Below are 26,081 nucleotides of genomic sequence, written 5' to 3' on the forward strand. Positions count from 1 at the left end.
ACTCTGTAGACTTTGGAAATCCTCTTCATTATCCACAACACCCCCTATCTTGGTATCATCTGCCTATTTACTAATCCAATTTACCACACCTTCATCCAGATCATTGATGTACATGACAAACAACAAAGGACCCAACACCGATCCCTGAGGCACCCCACTAGTCACCTGCCTCCAACCCGACAAATAACCATCCACCATTACCCTCTGGCTTCTCCCATTCAGCCACTGTTGAATCCATCTTGCTACTCCTGCATTTATACCCAACAGTTGAACCTTCTTAACCAACCTTCCATGAGGAACCTTGTCAAAGGCCTTACTAAAGTCCATATAGACAACATCCACTGCTTTACCCTCGTCAATTTCCCTAGTAACCTCTTCAAAAAATTCAAGAAGATTAGTCAAACATGACCTTCCAGGCACAAATCCATGCTGACTGTTCCTAATCAGACCCTGCTTATCCAGATGCTTATATATATTATCTCTAAGTATCTTTTCCATTAATTTGCCCACCACTGAAGTCAAACTAACAGGCCTATAATTGCTAGGTTAACTCTTAGAACCCTTTTTAAACAATGCAACAACATGCGCAGTACACCAATCCTCGGGGACTATTCCCGTTTCTAATGACATTTGAAATATTTCTGTCATAGCCCCGGCTATTTCTACACTAACTTCCCTCAATGTCCTAGGGAATATCCTGTCAGGACCTGGAGACTTATCCACTTTTATATTTTTCAAAAGTGTCAGTACTTCTTTTACTTTGAAACTCATAGTATCCATAGCTACTCTACTAGTTTCCCTTACCTCACATAATTCAATATCCTTCTCCTTGGTGAATACCGAAGAAAATAAATTGTTCAATATCTCCCCCATCTCTTTTGGCTCTGCAGATAGCTGTCCACTCTGTCTCTCCAATGGACCAATTTTATCCCTCGTTATCCTTTTGCTATTAATATAGCTGTAGAAAGCCTTTGGATTTACTTTCACCTTACTTGCCAAAGCAACCTCATGTCTTCTTTTAGCTTTTCTAATTTCTTTCTTAAGATTCTTTTTACATTCGTTATACTCCTCAAGCACCTCATTTACTTCATGCTGCCTATAATTATTGTAGATCTCCCTCTTTTTCCGAACAAGATGTCCAATTTCCCTTGAAAACCAGGGCTCTTTCCAATTTTTACTGTTTCCTTTCAACCGAACAGGAACATAAAGATTCTGTACTCTTAAAATTTCCCCTTTAAATGTCCTCCATTTCTCTTCTACATCCTTCCCATAAAACAAAATGTCCCAGTTCACTCCTTTTAAATCATTTCGCATCTCATCAAAGTTAGCCTTTCTCCAACCAAAAATCTCAACCCTAGGTCCAGTTCTGACCCTCTCCATAATTATATTGAAACTAATGGTATTGTGATCACTGAACCCGAAGTGCTCCCCAACGCATACCTCCGCCACCTGTCCCGTCTCATTTCCTAACAGGAGGTCCAACACTGCCCCTCCTCTAGTAGGTACCTCTATGTATTGCTGCAAAAAACTATCCTGCACACATTTTACAAACTCCAAACCATCCAGCCCATTTACCGAATGTGTTTCCCAGTCTATGTGTGGAAAGTTGAAATCTCCCACAATCACTACTTTGTGCTTACTACTAATATCTGCTATCTCCTTACATATTTGCTCTTCCAATTCTCGATCCCCATTTGGCGGTCTATAATACACCCCTATAACTTTAATGACAAGAAATCTGAAAGAACATCAGAAAATCCAAAAGCTGATTTTACAACTTCCCCTTTTCAGGTTATGAGGATACAAACAGTTAATCGTTATCTTGCAGCTGTTTGCAACCTTCCCCCAACATAAAGGAACTACAGTGGAATTCTGCTTCTGCTGTGGGGGACGTCTGTGTTCAACTCTATAATTTGTAGTGTTCTATTTTTCTTTTATTTATTTAACTAACCTTTACAATGTGGTCTACAACTTCCTCTTTCATTCCAAACCGTTTTTTACACACAAATCACATTCGTTCCATTCTTACTTCAAATAGATTATTCAATTTATATATATTTCTTATCTCCCTGTCCTGCCTCCATACCTTTTCCCGTACTTGTGTCTCCCCGGCCCCTGCCGTATCCTTCTTCACATCCCCCTCTTCCGTGGCCTCTGCCGTCTCCTCTATCTCTACCTCGGGAGTAACTCTCCCGCCATCCTGTACCTCCCTGTTCCTTGTCTACTACTCGCTTTACTGCCTGCAACATAATCTTTGCCTTTCCCTTCTGTGAAGAGATTCCCCATGATGGCCATCAACTCATCCCATGTATAAGTGTTTGGCCCAAGGAATTGATCTAACTGTTCCGCCAGACCTAAAGGATCTTCAAGGAGGCTTTTCATCTCCTTCTTGAAGTTCCTTACCCCGGTACTGGTTATTTTTTACCAGTCTTTTCTTACTCTACCCAACCTTCTGACTCACTCTCCTGGTGGCCGGGGGATTTACATCTACCCCGGCCGCCTCCTGTCTTCTCTTCTCCCTGGGTTTTTCCCTGCCCCCAGCAGCTCAGCATTCGCCCCAATGGACTATCAGGCGGAATGCGGGGATTGGGCTTACAGCCCTTCCCCTCCCTTTTGGGCTTTTCGTTTACACTGCCCATCCTCCCGATCGGAATTCCCCTCCGATCTTTTATTAAATCGCCCTGGTAATACTTTAATAGTCAATGTTCTTGCCGGGGTCTCGTGCACAAGAATCACTCGATTTGTTTCCTCGCGATTTCCAACTACTTCCACTTCTTTGTTGAGTCTCTCTCCGGTCCGGATACCACTCGCTCAAACCTCTGACAGCAAGCAAGGAGTCTGAGACCGCTGAACTCAGCGGGGTGCACCGTTCCTTCGTCCGTCTACTCCCGTCAGCTGGCCGGAGTGGGGATCCCGGAACCGAGCCCCCAAAGTTTGTGAGATATAAATGTGTGCTCACAATCACGACGCTTTTAGAGACAAAGTTAGACAAAGAAGTTCTTTATTTTCCAAGTTTCAATTCTGCAGAATTGGGTGTCTCTCTCTATCGCCCCCTAGAGACACGACGAGGATGGAGATGCTCTTCACTTTTATTCATTTCAGTTTACAATTGTCACACCCTTATTCCGCCCCTTCAGGCTCCTTCCAATCAGAGCACTAAGGTTTACATTCCCACGAGAACGTCTCGGAACGCCTCTCAACGTCAAAGTTACCTCCTACATCATGCATCGCATGTGCATTTAAATGAGGCATCTTGTCATAGTGGGTGTTGTCTTCATATTCATGTTTCTCATTACGCATGCGTGATATAGAGCACACAGTGTCCTTTTCCCCTTTGCCCTAGTTCCCTTAAAGGCTTCTGCTGAAGCTTTTTTATCTGTTAATTTCTCAACCTTGAAAGTCTCTACCTGTTCTTTTATTGTTACTATCTAGCCTAGCGCAGTCTGGTTTTCGTGCTGAAAGCTCACTATTTCTTCCTCAGCTATATTTCAGAGTCCTAGTCTAAATCAACTATCCCTATTAACCGTTTCCTCACACTCATGAAGAAGTAGAGAAAGCACTGATTTTTAAATATTTGTTGCAAGTCCTGGTACATTTAAATCATTTTTGTTGAAGTTTAATTCAGATATAGATTTCTTTAATTTAAAAGGTATACCCTTCCGAATTATAATAGCCGTGCCTCTTGCTTTAGAGGTGAATGAGATAAAGAGGGAAGATATGTTATAGTCACGGGAGAAATTTACTATACACCATTAACTATGATAAATATTTACGCGCCTAATTTTGATAACCCACAATTTTTTAGGAAAATAATAGATTTAATCGCAGAGCATAATTATCAAAATATAATAATGGGGGGAGATTTTAACTGTGTTATAAATCCATACTTAGATAAATCAATAAAGCTAGGGAAGCGTCTTGTTAAAACTAAGACCTGTGAATTTTTAAATACTTATATAAAAAATAATAACATAGCTGATATTTGGAGAATAGCAAATCCAAGTGGTAGGGAATACTCATTTTATTCATCAGTTCACAAAACTTATTCGCGAATTGACTATTTTTTATTGGACACAAAATTAATCCCGTATACGAATAAACCATCATATCATAATAGTATTATTTCTGATCATTCACCATTGACTTTTATACTTAAAATTGAGGGAATGCCGAGTATAAAACCTTTTTGGAGATTCAATGTACATATATTAAATAACCCGCAGGGTTATGAGTATATAAAAGAACAAATAAAACTTTTTTTCGAAATAAATGACACGCCGGGTATTTCTGCACCGCTATTATGGGAAACCTTCAAGGCATATATTCGCAGCGTCATAATTTCTTACCAAAGTTTTCAAAATAAGGAAAATAAAAGAGAACTTCAGCGGATAGAACAGAAAATAAAACTACTAGAACTGGACAATGCAACTGACCCAACCATAAATAAACATAATAAGATAACTTTATTGAAATATAAAGTCAATAGAATACTATTGGCTAGCGTAATAAGATTATTCCAAATTACAAAACAAGCACACTTCGAATTTGGGGATAAGCCACATAAACTATTTGCGAGGCAACTGAAGCAACGAGAAAAGGAAAAAACTATTACTAAAATTAAATCGGATAAGGGTGAGTTTTTAACACTGCCTAAGGATATTAACAAGCGGTTTGCCCAATTTTATCACAATTTATATACATCTAAAATAAATACAGATGTAAGTAAAATTACAAATTTTTTAGATAATTGCAAGCTCCCAAAATTGGATAGTTTAGAACAAGAGCAATTAGGAGCACGGATTACTAGTGAAGAAATAAAACAAATAATAAACTCACTGAAAAATGGGAAGACCCCAGGACCAGACGGTTTTAGTAATGAATTTTATAAAAGATTTCAGGAGTCAATTATACCAAGATTATTCAATTTATACACGCAGGCTTATACCGAAAATAAACTACCAGAAACCCTAGCAGAAGCAACAATAACACTTATACCAAAAAAAGATAAAGATTTAGATGAACCGGGTTCTTATAGAGCTATTTCACTACTAAATACGGATCAGTAAATTTTAGCAAAGATTCTAGCTAGAAGGCTAAATAATTATATTAACAATTTAATAAATACAGATCAAACGGGATTTATACCCAAAAGACAATCATTTAATAATTTGAGAAGGCTTTTCAATATAATGTACTCTCATAATGAGGACAATGAAGATATTTCAGTTGTCACGCTGGATGCAGAGAAGGCATTTGATCAAGTAGAATGGCAGTATTTATACAAGGTACTCCAAAAATTCAATATGGGAGAGAATTTTATTAGATGGGTTAAACTACTTTACGATAGACCTACGGCAAGAATATTAACTAACAATACGCTATCTCCAAAATTTTACTTATCAAGGGGTAATAGGCAAGGGTGTGCCTTATCACCATTGCTATTTGCCCTTATGATAGAACAGTTGGCCGAAAGGATTAGAAATCACCCGAATATTCACGGATATAACACTAAGGATTCAAAGAATAAAATTTCACTATATGCTGATGATATTCTTTTATATATTACTAATACACAAACGAGTATACCCACCTTATTAACACTAATTGAGGAATTCGGCTCTTTTTCAGGATATAGAATAAATTGGAATAAAAGCGAAATTATGTCTTTAAAACCACAGGATTCGAGACACTTACTAAAATTCCCCTTCAAAATTGCAACAGAAAAATTCAAGTATCTGGGTATTCAAATTACGAGAAGACACAAATCATTATTTAGTGCCAATTTTATACCACTATTAAATAAACTGAATGATATGATTAAATTTTGGAAAACACTTCCGCTCTCATTGATAGGTAGAATTAACGCTATAAAAATGACTTTCTTACCACAATTAATATATTTGTTTCAAGCGATCCCAATATATATTCCAAAATATTTTTTCAAAAAACTAGATTCCACTATCACTAATTTTATATGGGATTACAGAACACATAGAATTCAACGAAAGCATTTGTGCAAATCTAAAGAAGTTGGGGGTTTATCATTACCTAACTTTATGTATTACTACTGGGCAGTGCATATTAAGAACATAATGTACTGGCTGGATAGTTCCACTCAGCAGTTGGAGTGGATAAGAATGGAGAAAGAGGAGTGCTATCCGCACGATATAGGAACGATCCTGCTCTCACCGATAAAATTGAATAGTATAATATATAAGAAGAACCCAATTATTCACAATATAATAAGAATTTGGAAACAAATAAAAGTATCCTTGAAATTAAATAATTTATCAGTACTAACCCCACTATTGAACAACCCCGCATTCAAACCGTCTCTCATCGACAACACATATCAACAATGGGATAGACTGGGGATTAGGAAAGTAGGGGATATGTATGAATTGGGTAAACTGTTATCATTTCAACAATTAAAATTTAAATTAAAATTGAAGGATAATCAATATTTTAAATATATACAGGTATGTGACTTTATGAAGAAATATATACATAGATTTCAAACTATATTTTTAGACCCTTTAGAAGAAGCAATGAATATTAAGGCTGATTCACAAAAATTAATATCATACTTTTATAATAATATATTATATAGAGAATCACCCTCAACAGAAGCACTAAGGGAAGATTGGGAACATGAGCTAATGATAAAGATCTCGAAGGATAGATGGGAAAAGTATTTGATGAATACACATAACTGTTCTATTAATACAAGACATAATTTAATTCAATTCAAATTATTACATAGACTATATTATTCAAAAACGAGGTTGAATAAATTTTATCCAAACGTCTCTCCCAGATGCGATAAATGTTTGTTTCAAAACGCTAATATAACACATTCATTTGTAGGATGTACAAAGTTGAATACATTTTGGAGTGATATATTTGATATATTTACAAAGCTTTTCAAGTCAAGAATAGAACCCAAAATGGAATGGATTATATTTGGAATAATAGGAGAAGATACCAATTTAAATAAAGACCAAAATGTTTTTTTTAATTATGGGTTATTAATTGGAAAGAAATTGATACTTACATTTTGGAAAAATACAACCATACCAACTGTTAAAATGTGGATTAGGAATATGATGGACATAGCACGCCTTGAAGAAATGAGACTCCGACTAATAGATAAATATGACCAATTCTTAAGGAGTTGGTCTCCTTTTATCGACTTTTTTGAATCATGTGATGCAGCGGTACCATAAGGATTGCTGATTTCAGTTCATGACGTGGATAGATCTACATCTCCGAATATAGATTTGAAAAATTCTCTTTTAAGGGGCCTTTTCTTCTATTTCTACTTTCCACCTTTTCTTTTTTATTTTATTTTATTTTTATTTTTTAAAAATTTTTTTTTTTTATATCCACACTTCACATTTTTCTACTCGCTACCATCTATTTTTCCACTCTTTCCCCTTTCTATTGTTTTCTTTTTCTTGTCTTGCTTACTCATAACATAAAACTAGAGGTTGTACATAGAATGGATTACGGTATGACATAGTTGGCACCTAAAATTAGGTGCCACTGTATTGTTTTGTATTGTATTAACTTCTAATAAAATAAACAAAAAAAAAAAGAAGTTTAATTCCAGTTAAGTTAAATGAACATTCAATTTTGGTGATATATGGAAAATATACATGTATATAAAATCGATTTTATTATTTATTTCCAGTTAATTTTGCAACTTGCACAGGAGCGTGACTGCAGCATGCCTCCAACTCATGGAATAGCTCAGTCACCTACAGGTTCACCAGGTATGCAGCGAACTGAGAGTCGACAACATCTGTCAGTTGAACTGGCGGACACAAAAGCAAAACTCAGAAGGATCAGGCAAGAGATGTAAGTGTGTGGATTGGATTTGAGGATCAAGGGCACTAGAGATTAGATATGTTGAAAATCACACCAACTTCCAGAAATGTTATTGAATAGTGAGTGGGGAATGAGGTTGATCAATAAGGATAACTACATGCAGAATACAATAATTAGTTCCCCAAATTGTTGTGTAGATAAGCCAAGTTACTTCCCTTAACAGATGTAAAATGGAATAGTCATTGATATGAAAAAGAATTAGCAAATGCATTTGAGGTTACTTTGATGTAAGAATATTTTGCTTTTCACAAGCACTCGTCTTGTTTTTCTCAGGATAGCACTAGAGCTGATTTACCCAAAACCATTGGATTTCAGGTCTGCCCCTCTGGACAGCATCTTAGAAATGGGGGAAAATATAGACTAATCAACAAAGTTTTTCTGAAAATGTACTTGCTGTAATGCTTTCTTCAGCGCTTCTTAATTCACTGCACATTCTTAATGGGTATTGGAATAATACATCAGGTTATTAACGTAGCGCAAAAATAAACTGCCTGTTAGCTTGTATCCTCTTCTGTTGGTATTGTCTTTGCATATCATCATAAGCAGGTATTGATGAATTAATGGAAGAGAAGCACCAACTAATTGATAAAATTCACTCTGTTAATGCATTATGAGAGCAATGAATTTATGAATCAACAAAGCACCATTATATCAAATCATTCCAATAATGCATCCTGTAATCATTAATTCTTGCCTTAAGAAGCACCAACAGTAAATTGAAGCATTAAAAAATTGTGGTAACGTAAATAATTTTTAAAAACGATGTACAGAATGAATGTATATGTAAAGGAGCTGCACTGGTGCATTATTTAATTGACCCACAGTCACACTATTAACCAGTAATTCAACAAATGAATACTAAAATAGGTACCAATCAACTAGTGTGCACAGGAACAAATAAATAAATGGATAAAGTTGTGGGGGCGTGCTTTTTGTGAATTTACCTATGCGAGAGACATCGTGCAACTTTATGCTCTTCATGGTTTGGAAGCAGAAACGAGGGAACAAAAAGATGATGTTGATGTGGAGACAGTATCATGGAGGAATGTAGAAACATGAGCTTAAGAAAATAAAACTAAACCCAGCTAGGATGAGAGAGCTATTCATTCCAAGTCTGACCATGGGGTATGAGGCAAAGCTAGGATATTTGAAATAAAGCTGTGCAGATCTCGAATTCCAAGATTTCAAGACCTGGTAATAGAGCCATTAGCCTACAGCTGCTTAGGTCAGTGCATGAGGACTATCCACTCGGGAAGCCAGAGAAGAATGGAGCTAAGCTTAGGCCTGGCCAAGGGGAAGTAAGATCCGGAAAAACTATTAGCTTTCAGGCTAGACCAAATTTGCAAAAATGAGAAGTGCAGAATTTTGGAGTTGGCCAAGCCAGTAAACATTTTCTTTTTATGGTTTCAAACCACAACCTTTCTTGCATGTAGCATTAGGATCAGAGTTGCTGTGTTTTGGTCCTAATAGAGGCACTTTCCCACAACAAGAAAATGTAGCATGCTCTAATTGTTCTTGGGCTGGACATATGTTGGAGAATTATATATTGTTGATAAAGCTCCAAAGGTGTTCAAGGCAAACATTGAGGCGCGAGTTGATTTTGAAAACCATTTGTTATAATAGCCAGCAGATCAATTTTGAGCAAATTGAAACACCATTATCTACTACTGCGTCCACGTGTTAAGAAACCTGCACATTCTGTTTTGCAAGTAGTGTTTCTTATGAACAGAAAGAAAAATATATAAAGAACCCAAGAGATGGTGTTTAAAAAAAGCTTACACCACATTCCAACAAAATTGACAATAATTCTAAAGGTTAACTTTTTATTTGCACATTGCTCATTTATGTAGTTTAGGTATTTGTTGGATATGTATTAATGCATACAGTATTAGTTACGCATTTGGTTTTCCCTTGAAATTGTGATTGTTCCAATTATTTCAAGGGAAGAGAAAACAGAGCAATTGTTGGACAGTAAGCAAGAAATTGAGCAGATGGAAGTTGAACTAAAAAGACTACAGCAAGAGGCAAGTGTAATATTTAGTTTAAATGTAAGATGAACTGCCAAGCATCAATAAAAACAAGTACTATTATTATAATAGACAACAGGTGCAGGAGTAGGGTATTTGGCCCTTCGAACCAGCACCGCCACTCAATGTGATCATGGCTGATCATCCCCAATCAGTACCTCGTTCCTGCCTTTTCCCCATATCCCCTGACTCCGCTATCTTTAAGAGCCCTATCTAGCTCTCTCTTGAAAGTATCCAGAGAACCAGCCTCCACCGCCCTCTGAGGCAGAGAATTCCACAGACACACAACTCTCTGAGAAAAAGTGTTTCCTCGTCTTCGTTCTAAATGGCTTACCCCTTATTCTTAAACTGTGGTCCCTGGTTCTGGACTCCCCCAACGTCGTGAACATGTTTCCTGCCTCTGGCAAGTCCAAACCCTTCATAATCTTATATGTTTCAATAATATATCCTCTCATCCTTTTAAACTCCAGAGTATACAAGCCTAGCCACTCAATTCTCTCAGCATATACAATAGACAATATCGGGAATAGGCCATCCCGGGAATTAACCTTGTAAAACAACCTGCACTCCCTCAATAGCAAGAATGTCCTTCCTCAAATTAGGGGACCAAAACTGCACACAATATTCCAGGTGTGGTCTCACTAGGGCCCTATACAACTGCAGAAGGACCTCTTTGCTATTTTTGTTATAAAGGCCAATGTGCCATTCGCTTTCTTCACTGCCTGCTGTACCTGTATGCTTACTTCCATTGACTGATGAACAAGGACCCCCCAGATCCTGTTGTACTTCCCCTTTTCCCAACTTGACATCATTTAGATAGTAATCTGGCTTCCTGTTTTTGCTACCAAAGTGGATAACCTCACATTTTTTCACATTAAACTGCATCTGCCATACATCTGCCCACTCACCCAACCTGTCCAAGTCACCCTGCATTCTGATAGCATCCTCCTCACAGTTCACACTGCCACCCAGCTTTGTGTCATCTGCAAATTTGCTAATGTAACTTTGAATCCCTTCATCTAAATCATTGATGTATATTGTAAATAGCTGCTGTCCCAGTACCGAGCCTTGCGGTACCCACTAGTCACTGCCTGCCATTCTGCAAGGGACCCGTTAATCTCTACTCTTTGTTTCCTGTCTGCCAACCAATTTTCTATCCATGTCAGCACTCTACCCCCTATACTATGTGCCCTAGTTTTTCCCACTAATCTCCTATGTGGGACCTTATCAAATGCTTTCTGAAAGTCCAGGTACACTACATCCACTGGCTCTCTCTTGTCCATTTTCCTAGTTACATCCTCATAAAATTAGTCAAGCATGATTTCCCCTTCGTAAATCCATACTGACTCGGACCGATCCTGTTACTGCTATCCAAATGTGCCGCTATTTCATCTTTTATAATTAACTCCAGCCACTTCCCCACCACCGATGTCAAGCTAACTGGTTTATAATTCCCTGTTTTCACTCTCCCGCCTTTCTTAAAAAGTGGGATAACATTAGCAAAGTAAGTATGTTACTTTGGCAGTAAATCTTGTAGTTATTTCCAAATATTAAACTTTTGCTGTGTGGCAATCTAAAGGAAGACCAAAATAAACAAAATCTGATTCTATTCTAAATAGCATATCAGATACAAAAAATCTGTTTGCAAAGATATTTCTAGCCGAATTGATTTTGATTTTATATATTTGCTCTGTTCCACAGTACTGTGAAGTGTAATTATCTATTTATTTGCCAGAACCTACAACTTCAGTCTGATGCTCGGTCTGCTAGAACTTATCGTGATGAGCTTGACTCATTGCGTGAAAAAGCATTTAAAGTTGATAAGCTTGAAAGTGCAGTTAACCGATACAAAGATCGGCTTCATGACGTTGAATTTTATAAAACAAGAACTGAGGTATGTTCAGTGACAGAATGTCCAAGCATTTATTATCTCATTTATATGAAATATTTCTTGTTAATCCCTTGTTCCTCATAATTAAAACTTTAGGAATTAAAAGAAGATAACAAAATCTTGTTGGAGACTAAAATAATATTGGAAGACCAGCTTGAGGGAGCCCGAGCCCGTTGTGACAAGTTGCACGAATTTGAGAAAGAAAACCTGCAATTAATGGCTAAAATGCATGATATGGAGATGGTAGGTCTTAGTTTCATTTCCCTCTATTGATATGGGGGGGGGGGGGGGGGGGTTGTCCAAAAATAACATTCAAATATCAGACACATGAAGTTTTGTGACATTGACGAGTGCTATTCAGCGATATTTCATAAATTTGTAGTAATGTAAGTTTTGGTTTCATATTTTTAAAATTTAATACAAAATTTTCAACCTTCATTTCTGATGTTTGTTTTATTTTGAGCTGTGTTTTTTGTCATTAAAGGAACATGACACAGACAGGAAACGCATTGAGGAATTAATGGAAGAAAACTTGTCTCTTGAAATGGCTCAGAAACAAAGCATGGACGAATCATTGCATTTAGGCTGGGAGCTAGAACAATTATCCAAGACCACTGAATTTGCAGAGGGTAGTTAAAGTTACATTAAACTTATCATATTCATAGTATTTAGATAATATTACGTTGATTTGTTTCATGCTATTTTCATAATAGCTTTCATGCAGTTGCAAAAATTTCTTAGTTTTATTGTACATGACTTCACAATTGTCAACATATAAAAATATAAGCAGAATTCTAATTAATGAGAAGCAAACTGACATACGTATACGTTTGCACTACATACGTATAACTATTCTCCAACAGCAAGAAATGCTTATTAATGGATAGAATATTATTCAGTATGTGCAAGAAGGAACTGCCGATGCAGGTTTAAATCGAAGATAGACACTAAATACTGGAGTAACTCAGCGGGACAGGCAGCATCTCTGGAGAGAAGGAATGGGTGATGTTTCGTGGTGGAGACCCTTCGTCTGATGAGGGGTCTCGACCCGAAACATCACCCATTCCTTCTCTCCAGAGATACTGCCTGTCTCGCTGAGTTACTCCCGTATTTTGCGTCTAACTTAGAATATTATTCAGTTGGGAACCTGGGAGTGTTCCCAGCTCATCTGCCACGGATGTCGACGGGACCCACGCCATGAGAGCAAGGAGGGACTCATGAGCAACCATTGAGGAGATAGGTGGGCCATTGAGGAGCGAGGTGGGCAGTCGGAAGCTTCCTGCGAGCGCCGCAGAGATGTCCAAGAATGAACCTGGTAGTGGGTGCCGGAGGTCAGGCGGGCCCGCGGTGGGTGCCAAAGGTCGGTCGAGGACACACCGCCGAGAACAAAGAAGGACCCGGCATGGGGGGGCTGCCAAGAACAAAGAGGGACTTGGTGTGGTGGGCGGGCGAGAACAGAGAAGGACCTGACATTGGGGGCTGCCGAGAACAAACGGACCCGGGTGGGGGTCACCGAAAACAAAGAGGGACTAGTGGGGACTACTTTGTAGCTTTGTCCGTGCCCTATACGTGGCGACTCTTTGCATACCTTGTGTATGATATGCAAAACAAAGAATTGCACTGGACATATCCCATGCGACAATAAAGAATCAATCCACAAGTTGATTTAACTAAACCAAATTCTGTTTCACTGAACTTGATTTGGTTAAGCTACTTAATCAGAAATGTCTTGTTCTATGACAATGAAATTTATTTAAAGATACTGATTGTGATATTCATTTAGTCTGGTATTTACCTTAAACTTGCAGGTCCACACAAGTCTCTTGGTCAGGAAGTGAATGAGTTAACCTCAAGTCGTCTACTTAAGATGGAGAAAGAAAACCAAGCTCTGTTGAAAACTATGGAGGAACTTCGCATTGCTGTGGAATCTACAGATGGCTGTAATTTTAAGTTTCTGGAGCTAGAAAAGGAGAACCAGAGACTAAAGAAAAAGGTGTCAGTAATTCTTTGTTAGAAGTGTTAAAAATGTCAAGGTACAGTGAACAACAGAAATTCCAGCTGGCCTTTCGAGCCAGTCCTATCCAACGTGATCTATTTAATATTATTGTTTCAATCTATACTGCCCAATTGATAAGGAGTGGGTGGCTAGAAGGCCAAAATGGAAAATTCTTAGCCTAAAAGAAATCCAGGATTGTAAAGGCCAGTGATTTTAGTTTACTTTGATCTATCTTTTGCAAATTAAGAATTTTGTCCTTTACCTTGATACTTGCACCAAATTGCCACTTTGTGTTACAGAAACGGAAGACTCTTTAGATTTTAGAGATACAGTGCGGAAACGGGCCTTTCAGCCCAGTGAGTTCACAACAACCAGCGATCTCCCCATGCACTAGCACTGTCCTACAAACTCCATACAGTCAGTATAGTCAGGATTGAACCCGGATTCTAGTGCAACTCTTCTGCTATGCCAATGTGCCGTGCTTTGAAAAATAAATTATTCATGTCATTTAATCTAGCTGTAGATATAACCTCAACACAAATTTTATCTGTGTGCAGCTTGCTGGTGTATTTGACCCCAAGATGAATTTCAGATCACAAGTCTAAGCTGCTGTCACTAAGTCTGCCTGTTCCTTCCATCACAAACATCACGTGACAACCTCTTGCTCAGCTCATTTGCTGAAACCTCTTGGCTGACCTCTTACATCTTACTTTTTAATGTGAGCTCATCCAAAGCTGTTGCCATGTCCTCTCACTAACCCTTCATCCGTGAACTTACTGGCTCATATTGTCACCTGGTTGAATAGTATGTCAATATTAAAATTATCATTATTGTTTTTAAATTCCTTTTCGATTTGTGGCTTCGTCAAGCCCTATAATATTTACGTATTTACATCCTTGCATTAGATCGAAGGTTAGTCACTTCACACTGCCAGCTACCAGGATCTTAAGCTCAGGACTGTTCTCCTTAAACTTTCAACCTTTCAACTGTCTTCATTTAAAATTTGTGAAATCTATTTCTGACCAAGCATTTGGTCACATGGCCTGATATCTCTTTATATTTCTGGGTATCCAAATTTTTGTTTGAAAAAAAGAAATAATTGGAAATAAAATATATCCATCACATTGGCTATACCATGGAATAAAGTATCAATCAAACAACAAAAATAAAATTGTGGGTGACTTTAAACTTCACATAGGATAAATTAAATTGTGAAAAAAATGAGTTTATGCAATGTGTTTGAGACCATTTCCTGTAATAATACGGTTCTAGCTATGGAACATTATTTTTTTAATTTGATCATGTATAATGAGATGGGATAAGTTAGTGAGCCTTCAGCAGAGGATCGATGAGAAAAGGAGTGATTAATACATTCAAATCAAATTGAGTTGGTTACAATACAATACAATACAATACAATACAATTCAATTTATTGTCATTTGGACCCCTTGAGGTCCAAACGAAATGTCGTTTCTGCAGCCATACATTACAAACAAATAGACCCAAGACACAACATAATTTACATAAACATCCATCACATTGCTGTGATGGAAGGACAAAAAAACTTATTTCTCCACTGCACTCTCCCCCCGATGTCAGAGTCAAAGTCAAAGTCAAAGCCCCCGGCGGGCGATGGCGATTGTCCCGCGGCCATTAAAGCCACGCCGGGTGATGCAAGGCCGCACACCGGGTCTTGATGTTAGAGGTTGTCATTTGCGCAGTTTTCAGTAAGGTACAATTACAATGAAAATCTTGCTTGTCATAGCATCACTGGCACATAGACACAGGCAAACACACAAAGGCATAAATTATACATTTTGCATAAAATTCAGCAAAATAGGGTAAGGGCTGCAAAAAACAAATATTAGTGCAAAACAGAATTAGAAAAACACAAGTCCATGTTAGTGCAAGAGGTGATCCATGGTATTCCGTTGTCTGTGTAGGATTAGGGTTGTGCAGGTTGGCTTATGAACGTCATAGTTGTATGAACATTGCTGGTCTTGATCTTGGTGGCATGGGACTTCAGGCTTCTGTAGCTCCTCTCTGATAGTAGCAGCGTGATGAGGACATGGCCCAGAGGGCAGGGTTCCTTAATGATAGTTGCTGCTTTCTTGAAGCAGTGCTTCATGTTAATGCTTTTAATGGTGGAGAGGGCTATTGCCCTTGCCCTGGCTGAGTCCACCACTCTTCTACAGCCTCTTAAGTTCCTGTGTGTTTAAAGTATGCAACCAGACAGAATATATTCTGCAGTACATCTGTAGATGATTGTTAGAATATTTGGTGACATGCGGGAGAGTGAGTGTTTAATTGTCATACGTTCAGACAATGGAATAATGAAAATTCTGCAGATTTACACTGGTAAATGCAGTATACACAGGTAAAAACATAAATCAATATTTGATAAATTAATAACTAATGCTAGGTGATCATAATAGTGCAAAAATCAAAGTCCATAATGCAACCAAAGACACGGACTGTACAAATTCATTGATGCTGAGGTTAGTGTTTAAGAGCCTGATTTGTTACTGGGAAGAGACTAATATTGAACCTGCTGGTCAGTTTTCCCTCCATGGTTGACCCACCATTGAAAACTGGTGCTTGGTCTGCTGACTCCCCTTTCTGAATTTAGCGACCAATTCCTTGATCTTGTTGATGCTAAGTGAGAGCTTCTTGTTGTGGCATCACTCAATCGGATGTTTCGTCTCTTTCCTGTATACTGACTTATAACCAACCATGGTTAGGCTGACCACAGTAGGGTTGTCAAGGAATTTAGAATAGTGCTGACCCACGCAATCATGGGTGTAAAGAGAGAGCAAGGGCTAATTTTGCGGCCTTGAGATACACCTGTGCTGATGGTCAGTGAGGCAGAAATGCAAGGATGATCATAGAGAAGTACTGCACAGTAATAGGCTTTTTGAATCCACACCAGCCATAAACTCCCATTTAAACTAATCCTATCTTAATCCAATTTTTATTCTCACATTCATATAAACTCATTATGCATGTGCATGTGACAATAAACTCGACTTGACTACCTTGATGCAGTGGGTAACCTTGATGTCAAAAGCATTTAGGTCCCTGCACCCTAATATTTTGGTTACTCTTTTTGTCCTTTCTGACATTAGTTTTGCTGAATCAATGTGAATTGGAACTAATTTTAGATGTGCAAGTTAGTTTTCAATAGATTGAACTTAGTTTTAATTAAACCAATTTCACTTATTTATTTTGCCCACAAAAAAAATTATGCTGTAAAATTTGTCCTGATTGTTTAATTGCAATCATAACATATTTCATTCAGAATACAGTTATTTGTAGTATAAAGCAAGTGACACTGTTAGCTGCTACCATTATATTGATCTGGTGTATTAATTAAGAAATCTATTGTGGCCATTTGTAAGAGATAGGGTGGGGCTGATTTTTGAGAAACTCATTTCAATATTTGAATTACTTAAACCCAGATTGCAAGGAAGACCTGTTAGATAGAAGAGAGGGTAATGTGGCGTGTTACAGGGAGAGCTCATGTACTTTGTTGGAAATTGATAGAAGATTTAACGCATGGAAAAGACCCTTTGGCCCGAGTCCACACCAACTGCTGATGTGTTCATACCAGACCAATGCTATCCCACTTTCACATACTCCCGACACTGTTGGTAATTTAGAGAGGCCAATGAACCATTAAATCAGTACATCTTTGGGATATGGGGGAAACCTGAGCACCTGAGGAAATCTATGTTGCCGCAGGGACAACGTGCAAACTGCACACAGCACGTGAAGTCAGGATTGAACCTGGGTCTCTGGCACTGAGGCAGCAGCTCTACCAGGCGCGTCACTGTCCCCGGCTCCCAGGGAAAGATGAAGACTAGGCCAACTTAGGTTGCAGTCAGTGCTCGGTACATCTGGTCTTAGAAAAGCAATCAGGTTAGTTCTGTGGCGCTTGAAGAAGCATACCAACACTTCTTGTCCATAAGCAATTTTGGAAAGTGGGTTATGTGCAGACTATTCAGTTCAAAGATAATCAGGATAAACAACAAACATTGGTCATTACATTTACACCCACTTTCAGTGAATTAATAATTTAAAAAGGGGTATCTTTGCATATTAAAAGATCACATCAATATATATAACGAACTGAACCACGTGTTCAGTTTTATGTTTACATTTATGTGGCAAACTTGCTTTCTGTGTAATGAAGTACACTTTATTGATAGTTTATAGAGTTCTCAGATTCCTTTACTGATTTTGTTTTAATGAATGTGAAAGATTATTGCAGCATTGGTATTTTTGTTTTGTAGAGAGATGTGCTGTGGATTTGCAACATGATTTTTTTTCCTGAAAAATTATATTTTTCTGTTTTAGGTGGAGAGGCTCAAGGGTGAAATCAGTAGTGAAAAACAAAGTATGCAAAATGTTGAGAAGCTTACTCATGATCTTATAAAGGAGAAGTCCCAACTTGAAAAATCTATTGAAAGCATTCAAGAAAATTCTGAGCGACAGGTAGAGGAACATATTTAAGTACACTTTTTTCCACTTCTAAATAATGCTTGATTACTATAACTTCATTTTGACAACAGATTTGTAGGTCTGTCTATTAATTTAGGGTTACAATTTATTAGTCTTTTAGCCTGGTTTTATTGCAGCCGAAAATAATTTGGACCTTGGTGGGTCATAAGAAAATGTGACATGGACGAATGAATATCTATCTGCCTTAGTATGAAGCCAATGACTGATGAAAGTTTAAAAACAGTATGAAAAAGTACATTTAATTTTACTAATTTATGTTCTGTGAATTAATCTCGGCCGTTTTGAATGGAGTGTGTGTAAATTGGATAATTGATTTGGCAAATAATTACAATGCTACAGAGGTTATTTCCAAGTTTTAATCTTTATTACTTGAAACCCACACTTGCATCTTAATTATTTCAATAAAATGCAGGGAGAATGGGATGGGGAAATTGCTCAGTCCGCCTTGGCCAACACGATCTCCCAGTTGCCAAACATTTAAACTCCCCTTCCCATTCTTATACTGACCTTTCTGTCCTGGGCCTCCTCCACTGTCAGATTGAGGCCACACGCAAATTGGAGGAACAGGAACACATATTTTGTTTGGGCAGCATACAACCCAGGGATATAAGCAGTGATTTCTCTAACTTCAAGTAACTCCTCCATTTGTTTTTCTCACCCTCCCACCACTGTTCACATTCTTGTATCTCAGTCGATAGCATATTTTCCCACCATCAATGGACTCCATCCTTCCTGGGGTCATCTGTCGCCAGCCCTGATTCGTTCTGGCCTTCTCTGCCTTTCAGTCTGAAGAAAGATTCCGACCAAAAATGTCACCTATTTCTTTTCTCTAGAGATGCTGCCTGACCCACTGAGTTACTCTAGTATTTTGAGTCTTTTACGCTTAGGAATGTTTATCTGGCAGAGGATGCTGATATTGGCTCAACAAGCCAAACGATTTAGAGGCAGTGAAATTAGTATTCAGCCCATTGTGGTACCTATTTATATGTTTTCAATAACACTGAAGCTTACAGGAGAGTACCAATCACTGGTGCTTGCATACACCTTGAGCCTGGAAGCGGGTTTGAGAGTCTTTGAGCAGGTCTTTAATGCTGGAAAATGTCATCGTCATTGTACTTGCTCTGGGCTGCCTCTCAAGAAGAGGAAAGTGATCGACTTTTTCCAGGGTGTTGACTTGATGGATGGCGTGCAGTTAACGCAAATTGGTAGCGGACCTTTGTTTTTCAAATGTTTGGTGTTAGGTTCTTCTTTTGATGTGCTTCACTGAAGGATTCAACATTGAATTGGAGTTCACACTCTGTGCATGCATATATGCATGTCTTTTTGGATAATTTGATGAGGTCAGATTGATCTATGTTGCAAATTGGAAACAGCAACGTTGCCTGCTCATCCTATTGATTGTCACATGCATGCCTTTACGTAATGGAAGCAGGAAGATATGAATTTCTAAGGAAAAAAATTGTTTTCTCATAATCCAGAATGGTAGCAGCCTAGGGCGTAGTTATGAATGGAAAGTGAGTGATCACGTCTGCGGATCCCTGAATACAGCAACACGGGCCGATGGGACCAGCTGGGGATCTCAGTCGACAGGGATGAGCTGGGCCGAAAGTCCTGTTTCCTTGCTGTATGGCTCAAACTTTATAAGGTGGTTGGACAGCATACAATATACGTGACTTATAGGCAGCCGTACATGTGAACGAGCTGCAATATATGGGGCGGGGCCAAATTGAGCAAGCTGTAAGTGTTGAGCAGAGCCATTTGCTCACTCACTTAGTCAAGAGGCTGGCTGATGCCTGCTCTTCCCATGCCCACTTGCTCTCTGTCACGGTTGTTTCCGTGATCCACTCCCACACACTTCTTGTTCATTTTCTGACTTACAATGTAGGTTACAAACAGTTCTCAGGAAATGAATCCTTTAGTAACCCAGGGATTGCCTGTATATAAAACGTTAGTTAGCCCACAGCTAGGGTACTGTGTGCAGTCCTGGTTGCTACACTGCATGAAGGTCGCGATTGCACTGGGGATGATGCAGAAGGAATTTAGCATTTATTGCCTGGGATGGAACATTTAAGTCTTGACAAGAGATTGGATAGATTTGTTTGGATGGCACATGAGTGCAAATGCTGAAATCTTGAGCAATTAACAAACCTTTGGACAAACTAAGTAGGTCAGGCAGCATTTTTGTGGAGAGAAATGGACAGACAATGTTTTAGGTTGCGATGCTTCAGACTGATGGAATTGAGGGGATATGTAGCAATGTTACAAAATTTTGAGATTTAAAAAATCAAGCCTGCAATTTATCCCATCAGATAAAGCATAAAAAGAAGTTTAATTTGACCCAATTCATTTTCATATCTTCAGTATTAAAAAAGTTATGGCCATTTTCAGACTGAAATTAGTATCTTGTTCTCTATTGCTTTTGCATTGACTTAACACAAATGCTGTGATCGAGGACAGTCAAAAGCCCATAACTTTCTTAAAAATTAAGAGAACTGAATGAAATTTTCAGTTATTATAGATTGAAGCATTCTGAAACAAATATAAAACATCTTACTTGGATGAGCTGAAATTAAAGCATATAATTAGTTAATTACCTGATTGTAGTCAATTACAAAATTGACCGTTGTGACGGAAATAGTAATAAACACCCAGACTGCCTTGAAAATTAAAAAATGTGATATTATCAAGATCAGAACTTTAATATTATTGTATTATATGCTGTAAGTCCGTCACAGATAGGTAAATAAATTACAATTTCTAGCAATAGACCGTCTTTATGGAGAAGATCAGTTGCTAGCTGGTACATTGGCATATCATAATCAGCAGCATCATCATACTCCTCAGATTGTAACCAATAAGCAACTCTGTACACCTTGTTTTTCCTCACCTTTTCAATTTTGACATTGTAAACTACAAGTTTTTGCTCTTCAAACCACGCATGACATGCCTTTCTGCCCACTACTTTCCCATTAAGAATGTTCTGTAGATCCATTTCTTAAGAAAAGGATATATTTTTTAAATAGCCTAAGTATCCAAATAACAAACTAATCTCATTCACACAAGAATTCACAATATAACATGATTTTTAAATCTCACTGTCATGAATTCATATGCCAGATGGAAGGAATTTGATGTTTAATTCCCATAAATTAGTCTAGAAACATCCACTCAATATAATCAAAAAAATTATTTTTTTGCACAATACATGGGACTAAAACTGATATTTAGTATAAAAATATTGACTATGGGTAGACAATAACATAAAATATAGACGATTTAGATGCTCTTTTGACATGATTGTCCAAAAAAAAGAGCATTTAAATCATCTTGCGAGTGGGTTTTTCTGGAAAGCGATCGATTGGAACGCTGCATTTGTGGTGAATTTGAACCCCATATCGGCAGGAAAAACACTGCCGGTTCATATGGGGCCCAAATCACATTTTCACAACGTAAAATTAGATTAAAGCCATCCCAAGGAGCAAGTTTATATGTAAAATAAATTACACCCTTTGTTTTGTCCTGTAGTTGCGATCCGTCACATTGTAGGCGTTGAGGGTGTTAGAAGTTGCTTTTTATTTTAATCAAATTATTAAATTGTCTCGCGATTTAAAAAAAAAAAGAAGAAAAAAATCGGGAACGGAAGTCAGATTGATTATTCTTCAGCAGCTAGCAGCCCGAGGAAATCCGCAGTAGAAAACGGCATTTTAATCCCTCCCCACCCCCCCCTCAAAGGCGCCAAAGTCGTGCACACGGCCAATGGCAGAACTGCAGCGCCGCTGAAGGTGATTTTTGTAACATCGCTAGGATATGGCTTGAACAAAAAGATGGAGGGATGAGATGGGGCAAGAGCCAGTAAGTGATAATTGGATCTAGGTAATGAGGGTCTGATTGGCAAATGAGTTGGGTGAGAGAGAGAGGAGTAGAAACAGTAACCTTGGGCAGAGGAAAACATACCGTTTCTATGGGAGAGATCGTAGAAACAACTGTGACATGAGTGCAAGTGGGCTTGGGAAGAGCAGGCATCGGCCAGTAGAATATGATAAGATAGGAAGGGGAGGTGTGAAATATAGAACTAAAGGGTAGAGCGGTGAGTAGAAGAGAACAGAGGAGGGAAGGAAAATGGGGGATTAGCGAGGGGTGGGTGATGAACAGATGGAGGAGGGGAAAGGGTCTAGATCATGGGGGGCACAATAACCTATTAGAGGAACTCTGTGGTACATGCAGCTTCTGTGGAGCAAAATGGAAGTCATTATCCTTCAAGAAAAATGGTAAAATCTTGTTTTGCTTTTGTTTGAGTGGAGACCTGATACAGATAATCAAAATGATGGCGGGCATGTGCATGGTCAGTAGTGAGCAATAGTTCCCCATTACTAAGGTGTTTGAAAGAAGGTGTGATTGATGGAGGTGGAGATTTGGAAGTGATTTGAAGAAGAAGCGTTGGAATACCATGCCACAGTAGTGGAAATCATGTACTCTCAACTTTTAATTTAAGCTGTTAAAAGTTATTTAATAGATTTAATCTGAAAAAGATTTAACAGGAACCTCGGGGGTAACTTTTCCAAGCAAAGGGTGGTAGGTGTATGGAATGAGCTGCCAGAGGAGGTAGTTGAGGCATGTATTATTGCAACGTTTAAGAAACCTTTGACAGGCACACGGATAGCACAGGTTTAGAGGGATATAAGATAGATGCATGCATGTGGGCCTCGTGTAGATGGGACATGTTAGCCGGTATGGGTAAGTTGGGCTGAAGGGCCTGTTTCCACACTATAAGACTATGACTATATGGCACATTGCTGAGGAGACTCTAATTACTGCTGTAATTATCTGCTACTTACAGAATCATTGCTAGTTAACTTCCTCATGTGTAATATAATTCTCCAATGTTGAACTTTGTAAGAAATCATGGCATGTGCTCAAGGACTACTTGCTGTTTAAGGTTTTTTTTCACTGGATGCATTAATAGGCATTCATCTTAGGATGGTGAATGTCTGGGAAAAGTATGAAAACATTTTTGGATTAACTTTGGAGGTCAAAAATGTCTTGTTCTTATTGAGAGAAAGACTGTTATCAAGAGCTATCCTAAAAATCAGAGAGACAGCCCTTTTAATATTAATGTTTAAGAAGGAACTGCAAATGCTGGAAAATCGAAGGTAGACAAAAATTCTGGAGAAACTCAGTGGGTGAGGCAGCATCTATGGAGCGAAGGAAAAAATGTCCACATAATATATCCATATCATATACTATTTTTTCCCTTCAGATTGGAAATGCCCAACTCTCGAGGGCATAACTATAATGTGAGAGAGGGAAAAGTTTAATGGAGATAAGCAGGCAACTTTTTTATTTACACACAGAGTAGTAGGGGGCTGGAGCGTATTGTCTGGGATGGTGGTAGAGGCAGATACAATAGTGGCATATAAGAGGCTTTTAGATCGGCACATGGAAGGGCAAAGAGTAGAGGGATATGGATATGTACAGGCAGATGAGATCAGTTTTACTTGGCATCGTGTTCCGCACAAACATTGTGGACCGAAGTGCCCGTTCCCATGGTAGACACAAAATGCTGGAGTAACTCAGTGGGACACGTTGCATCTCTGGAGAGGAGGAATGGGTGACATTTCAGGTCAAGACCCTTCTTCAGACTGCTTCTGAAGAAGGGGCTCGAGCTGAAACGTCACCCTTCCTCCTCTCCAGAGATGTTGCCTGTCCCGCTGAGTTACTCCAGCATTTTGTGTCTCCCTTCGATTTAAACCAGCATCTGCAGTTCTTTACTACACAAGCTCGTTCCCATGTTATGAGCTAATTTGCATGATTGCATTAAGTTGCGGAAAGTTTGCCTTCCCGTTTATTTTTCTTTGCCAGATTTTCTTCATTGTTATTTCTGCTTCCATTTCTACAAGGATGAAACGTCCTGTGTGGTTTTGGATTTTAGATATGACAATTTGTTATTATGTGTGAAATGTTTTAAATTTCATGTGCGATGCTCCGGTATTCCCTGGGAAACGTCTTTTCATTTTGCACTGTACAACTGTTGCTTGCAAGATGACATTAAAGGTTGATTGATTGATTAACTGGGAATTTAAAGTGAATTACCTCACTTCACTTTTATGTTGCAGATCAAAGTGTTGGAACAAGAAAATGAGCATTTGAATTATACCATTGCATCTCTACGGCAACGTGCACAAATAAGTGTAGAGGCTGGAGTGAAAGACATTGAGAAAGAAAACAAAATCCTCCATGAGTCTATTAAAGAAACCAGCAGTAAACTGAATAAAATAGAGTTTGAGAAGAAGCTAATCCAAAAGGAGTTGGGACATTATAAAGAAAAAGGAGAAAGGGCAGAAGAACTTGAGATTTTTTTGAGTCGCTTGGAAAGTGAAAATGAACAATTGCAGAAGAAGATTACTGGTCTAATGATCATGTGTGAGAAAATAGATATCTTGGAACGGGAGATCTCTGATTTGGAAGTGGAAAATAATAAGCTGAGAAAGACATTAAATAGCCTCAAAAACCTTACTGTCCAATTGGATATTTTAGAAAAAGAAAACACCCAACTCGATGATGAAAACTTGCAGTTAAGGAGAACATTGGAGAACTTGAAGTCCAATGGTGTCAAGTTGGCGCAACTTGAGTTGGAGAACAAAGAACTAGAAAATGAAAAAGAGCGGTTAAAAAAGAACGTGGATATTTTGAAGGCTTGTAACAAGAAAAGTGAACGATTGGAGGTAAGCTATCAGGGACTTGATTTAGAAAATCACAGACTCCAAAAGGCCCTAGATAATAGCAGCAAAAAAATTAATCAAATGGAAAATGAACTGCAAGATTTGGAAACGGAAAACCAGAGCTTGCAAAGAAATCTGGAAGAGCTAAAAATCTCCAGCAAACGGTTGCAACAACTGGAAAAAGAAAACAAACTACTTGAGCAGGAGACTATCCAACTGGAGAAAGACAAAAAGCAGCTTGAAAAAGAAAATAGGAGATTGCGTCAACAGACTGAGGTCAAGGATTCCACACTGGATGAAAACAATATGACAATTTCCAACCTGGAAAAAGAAAATAAATTGCTTACGAGAGAAATCACCAAATTCAAAGACTTTTATGTACGACTGAAAGATTTAGAGAAAGATAATAAAGAATTAGTTAAACAAGCAACTATTGATAAAAGGACATTAGTGACATTGCGAGAGGTAAGAAGCATTATATTTTTCTGAGTTAGAGCATTCCTGGTAAATATCAGTAGGCAATTTGTTTTCAGAAATGGATACACTGAAGTTATGAAGAGTAGAAAGTAGTGAAGAATTTGCTTCCCTCAGTTGAATAACTTATATACTGTTAAACTGAAGAAGCAAATATTGGGTTACAATATTTTTTTGGTGCAGCTGTCTTCATAGCAGACAAATGTGAAACTGACGTGCATAACGTGCTATCCCAAGTTATAGATTTGACTAAGTCTAAATGGAAAACAGAAAGTCAGGTTAGGAATCCTGCAAATTGGAAGATATTTGAGTGTGTATGTGCAGATCAGTAGGAACATTGGCATGGAGTCAATATTTACATGGGACCATCATTGTAGTCAAACAAACAATTCAAACAGATGTTTAAAAACCCAAACAATCTTTTGATTCAAGCCTGGTTTTAATGTGACCTATAATGTGGATCATTTACATCGGTCCTCCTTTGGATTCTTCTATATGATGAGTGGAACAAGGACTTAGGTTATTTATAGAAGATGCATGTAAGCAATAGGGATTTTGTTGGA

The 26,081-nt window shown here is 38.2% G+C and overlaps 1 protein-coding gene across 12 annotated transcripts in view; it reads left to right on the forward strand.

Annotated features, from left to right (window-relative positions):
* Window positions 1–26,081, forward strand: part of ccdc88a (coiled-coil domain containing 88A) — a 157,628-nt gene that overhangs the window by 65,129 nt on the left and 66,418 nt on the right. For all 12 annotated transcript variants that reach the window (XM_033025183.1, XM_033025185.1, XM_033025186.1 and 9 more), the window contains exons 8-15: window positions 7,694–7,860; window positions 9,833–9,914; window positions 11,653–11,811; window positions 11,905–12,051; window positions 12,293–12,437; window positions 13,617–13,801; window positions 18,161–18,298; window positions 24,439–25,509. In XM_033025183.1, coding sequence (XP_032881074.1) covers window positions 7,694–7,860; window positions 9,833–9,914; window positions 11,653–11,811; window positions 11,905–12,051; window positions 12,293–12,437; window positions 13,617–13,801; window positions 18,161–18,298; window positions 24,439–25,509 — 2,094 coding nt within the window. The remainder of the gene's footprint in view (window positions 1–7,693; window positions 7,861–9,832; window positions 9,915–11,652; window positions 11,812–11,904; window positions 12,052–12,292; window positions 12,438–13,616; window positions 13,802–18,160; window positions 18,299–24,438; window positions 25,510–26,081) is intronic.

The sequence above is a fragment of the Amblyraja radiata genome, chromosome 8 (genome assembly GCF_010909765.2).
Source record: "Amblyraja radiata isolate CabotCenter1 chromosome 8, sAmbRad1.1.pri, whole genome shotgun sequence".
NCBI lineage: Eukaryota > Metazoa > Chordata > Chondrichthyes > Rajiformes > Rajidae > Amblyraja > Amblyraja radiata.